The sequence below is a fragment of the Corvus brachyrhynchos genome, unplaced genomic scaffold (genome assembly GCF_000691975.1).
Source record: "Corvus brachyrhynchos isolate BGI_N302 unplaced genomic scaffold, ASM69197v1 scaffold56, whole genome shotgun sequence".
Classification (NCBI taxonomy): domain Eukaryota; kingdom Metazoa; phylum Chordata; class Aves; order Passeriformes; family Corvidae; genus Corvus; species Corvus brachyrhynchos.
The window spans coordinates 8382334-8386077 of NW_008238664.1; the positions used below are offsets into that span (position 1 = coordinate 8382334).

Genomic DNA, 3744 nt, shown 5'->3' on the forward strand with positions numbered 1-3744 from the left:
TTTCAAGTAGAGCTGCAAATACAACTTTCAGAGGTATATCTGAAATAATTAGGCTCACTGTCAGCTAGGAAAGAGTAGGAAGCCCCTTCTACACAATCAGTCACACTGAGACCAGGATCAGAGTCAAAATGTCTTAAACTCCAAACAAAGCAATGGGTTAGACGCAGCTATTTACGCCTGAGATGGAAGCTACTGTTTGTGTGGTGGTAGAGAGAAAATGTGAGCCTTCTGAGCAAAAAGATGTCAGGAGAAAAAACACGTGTGCACATTAAAAGGTGCAGTGTTTGTTTATTTTAAATAAGTACTCATACAGAGAACATCGATATCACATGGAGAATTCAGTCAGATTCTTTCTCCAAATTATCTTTCCCTCACAAAAAGTAATATAAACTGAAGATTAGACTTGCTATTTGACAACATAAACATTGCAAAAACAGTATGTATTTCCATTAGGAGGTACTTTGTTAGACCTTATTCTTGGCTCACCTTGTGTTCCATGACGCAGTTAGAATGCAATTATGCAGTTGGTGACTGCAATTTTCACAGAAGTTGGATCATGCATAAATACACTGTTTTTATAATAAGACAAAACCAAGTCTACCCATGTGTAATGGGTGAGATCTTTAGATTAGCTGATTAAGGTTTCAACTGCAACAGCTTATGCATTTTTATTTCATTTTGAACTTTAAAATTCAGTCTATTACATGACATAATAAATCACAAAGATGAAGTCATTTGCTTAATTTTCTCTGTAGTTCAAAAAGGTAGATGTTAAAGTTGCCCTACATTGAGATCCAAGAGCCTCAGTCTTTAAATTGCTGCTAAAAACCTTGTAAAGGGTTTAAAAGGTGCTGTGGGTTGACCCCACCCAGCAGCCAAGTGCCTGTGCAGCTGTTCACTCTCCTTATCTCTCCTCCATCCCCGGCAAGATAAGGAGAGAGGAGCAGCAAAAGCAAAACTCGGTGGCTGAGATAAAGAGTTTAATGAATGGAGGAAAGATGAAAAGTAAACCACCAAGTGATGCAAAGGCAATCCCTCACTACCACCCACAGACAGACTGATGCCCAGCCAGCTGGCAAACAGCCACCTCAGAAGCCACACAACCTGCACCCCCTTCTTTCTCTACCTCTTCCTTCTTTTTATTGTTCAGGTGATGCTCTATGATATGGAATAGCCCTTTGGCCCATTCAGGTTGCTCAGTTCCCAGCCATGTCACTCCCAATCACTTGCCTACTCACTGTGGGGGCAGAGCAGGAAAAAGAAAGACTTGACCCTGGCAAGGGCTGTTCAGCAACAGCCAAAACATGAGTGGGTTATTTTAGATTTTAAATCTAAGACACAGCCCCATATGCAATGCTATGAAGAAAGGTAACTCCATCTCTTCCAGACCATTACAGAAAGAGACCCCAAGAATCAGCTATTAATCTGCATGAGATATATCCCATGTAACTCACCATTTGGAAGCCCAAAAGTCAAAAGCAAGTCATCTACTGTAAAATGCTTTCAGCATATGAAACCCTGTGCCAGATTTATCAAACCTGACAGCAATCCACTATAGTCAATACTCTGCCTAACATTGTAGCAGAGGCTTTGACCAGTGTACTTAAAAAACAAGCAAGCCCAAGGCCTTCCCCAAACATACAACTTTGTATGTGATCTTGTGGGACCTGTGTCCACGTTATCAAAACTGATGTTTTCCTCCTACAATTTGGATACTGGCATCTACTGCTTACTCCCAGCAGGTTGTGAGCAGTATTGTACAGTAGATATGCATAAATAGAATCATAAATTAAATAAAATAAGCTAACAAGGTGCTCAGAAAGGCAGCTCTATGACTCTGCCACAGCGCATGAGAACGCAGTTTACGATACTTGCTTACTCTATTCCGGGGGAAAAAAAAAATCAAAAATAAAACCCCATAACAACAGAAATTACATATTCCATGGAATTCTTCTCCCTTTAAAAAGACTTCCCTGTCCCACCATCCAGGAGCCTCTATGGCAGACACACCCACTCCTCCCCATATATAGACTGGGAAGGGAGGGCAGAAGTGATGGTCTGTGGAAATCATCAGTGTCTCTTCACAGACCTTCAGAGCTCCTCAATGTCTGTAGGGACAGCTGTTCATTAAACCCAAAAACAACTCAAACAGCATTAGTCCCAAAGACAGTAGTTTTCAATCTACCATGAAGCTCACTTCTCTTAAGGGTAAAGGTGGTGAGCACCACAGATGTTCAAGCCACTGAAAGATTTCAGGAGCTGAGTGCAAACAGTGCATAGCTTTCTCGCACTTTAAGATGCTTAAAGGCAAACGCAGTCCTACATTCCTCTTTGGGGAAACTACTTCTCACTCCAGAGAGCGATAGAGGAGAGCCAGGAAAGAGGTCTCCGTAAATAAAACAAGAAAGGCCACTGCAGACTAGAGTGCCCACAAAAATTAACCTGTAGCACTGAAAAAAGCATTTAGCAATTCAGTCTTACATGCAAAGGCCACTCCTGCAGAGCAGTAAAGCTCTGCTAGAGCAGGTCAGTGCTTACAGCTCAGTGCTGCTGCAGCAGGAGCTGTTTTGGGGCTCCAGCCCAGGAGAAGGAGCTGGTATGGGGCTCCAGCCCAGGGGAAACTTTTCCCAGGAACTCAGGAGCATCTCTCCATGCAGCAAGAGCTTTCTAGGAAAGCTTGGGCTCACTTACAGTCAGATTTGAACATGGACTAAGCAAGGTTATCTGCCCTGGGTTTTAAAGGCAATATTGCTCACTGAAGAGTTCTGTTCTAAATTTGAGAGGCTAAGGCACAACAAAAGTGAGAAATCAAGGCCATGATTACAATTTAAAACAAACCAAGCTCCACTTCCAAGCGAGCTGAATCCACTTTAAGGCATATGGGGGGGGGGGGGGGGCGGCGGGACACTGATAACAGCATCTGTCAAATCAAAACAGGACTAGAAATTTCTTTCTCTTCTTAAACATGTGACCCAGATTTGGGTTCTGGGATACCAGTGAACTAAAACCCACAGTTTTGTTTGAGGTATTAGAAATTTTACAGCTTGTGCACGGCTCTGTTGCTTGCCACACACCTCAGTGTAGATGTGTCAGAACCACCAGAGTCACCAAGGCTCTGCCCTGGATAGATGTTTCTCGGGCAGGCTCCACTCCCTTGAAAATGAGCAGCAGCAAAAGCAGCAGCCTTAACTCCCCTTTCCTCTCCCACTCTTTTCTACAGCAGGTCAAGGATATTTGCTACTCCACAGCGCTACAGAGCGAGCAAGCTCACTTCTAAACATGTCCAAACAGAAGTTTCTAAACCGCAAAATAAACACAGCTCTTAGAGTAAGTTAGGCAGCAAAAGGCAGGTTATACCAAAATTTCTTATTAAATGTAGTGTTATTTAACTTTTTTTCCTTGCCCTCAGTGAAGCAGAAGAGGCCCCTTTGAACAAAACAGAGACTTCCACAGAAAGTAACAAATTAGTTTACTTTCTGGGCTTTTTACTCCCTGTCATAACAAAATAGTGATCATCTTGCCTGCTCTTCAGAAGAGGAACTTTTGACACACCAGCTGTTCCTTTGTTGTACACCTGCTCCTTTGGGAGTGGCTTCTTGGCTGGGGCTGAGCTTTTGCTCGTTTGCAAGTTTTTGGTTGAATGCTGACCTTTTGTGGAAGGCTGTGCTGGCTTTTTGGCCACTGCTGCTGTGGCTGCAGTTTGAGGAAGCCGGACAACAGATAAAGGCGTGCGTTCCGCAGGGT

At 43.2% G+C, this 3744-nt stretch overlaps 1 protein-coding gene across 1 annotated transcript in view; it reads right to left on the reverse strand.

Annotated features, from left to right (window-relative positions):
* Window positions 1-264: 264 nt before the first annotated feature.
* Window positions 265-3744, reverse strand: part of GAS2L3 (growth arrest specific 2 like 3) — a 17300-nt gene continuing 13820 nt past the window's right edge. Inside the window, 2 exon segments of the mRNA XM_008636537.2 lie at window positions 265-3742; window position 3744. The exon segment at window position 3744 is cut by the window's right edge and continues 1124 nt beyond it. Of these exon segments, the coding sequence (XP_008634759.1) occupies window positions 3470-3742; window position 3744 (274 nt within the window). The 3' untranslated portion in view covers window positions 265-3469.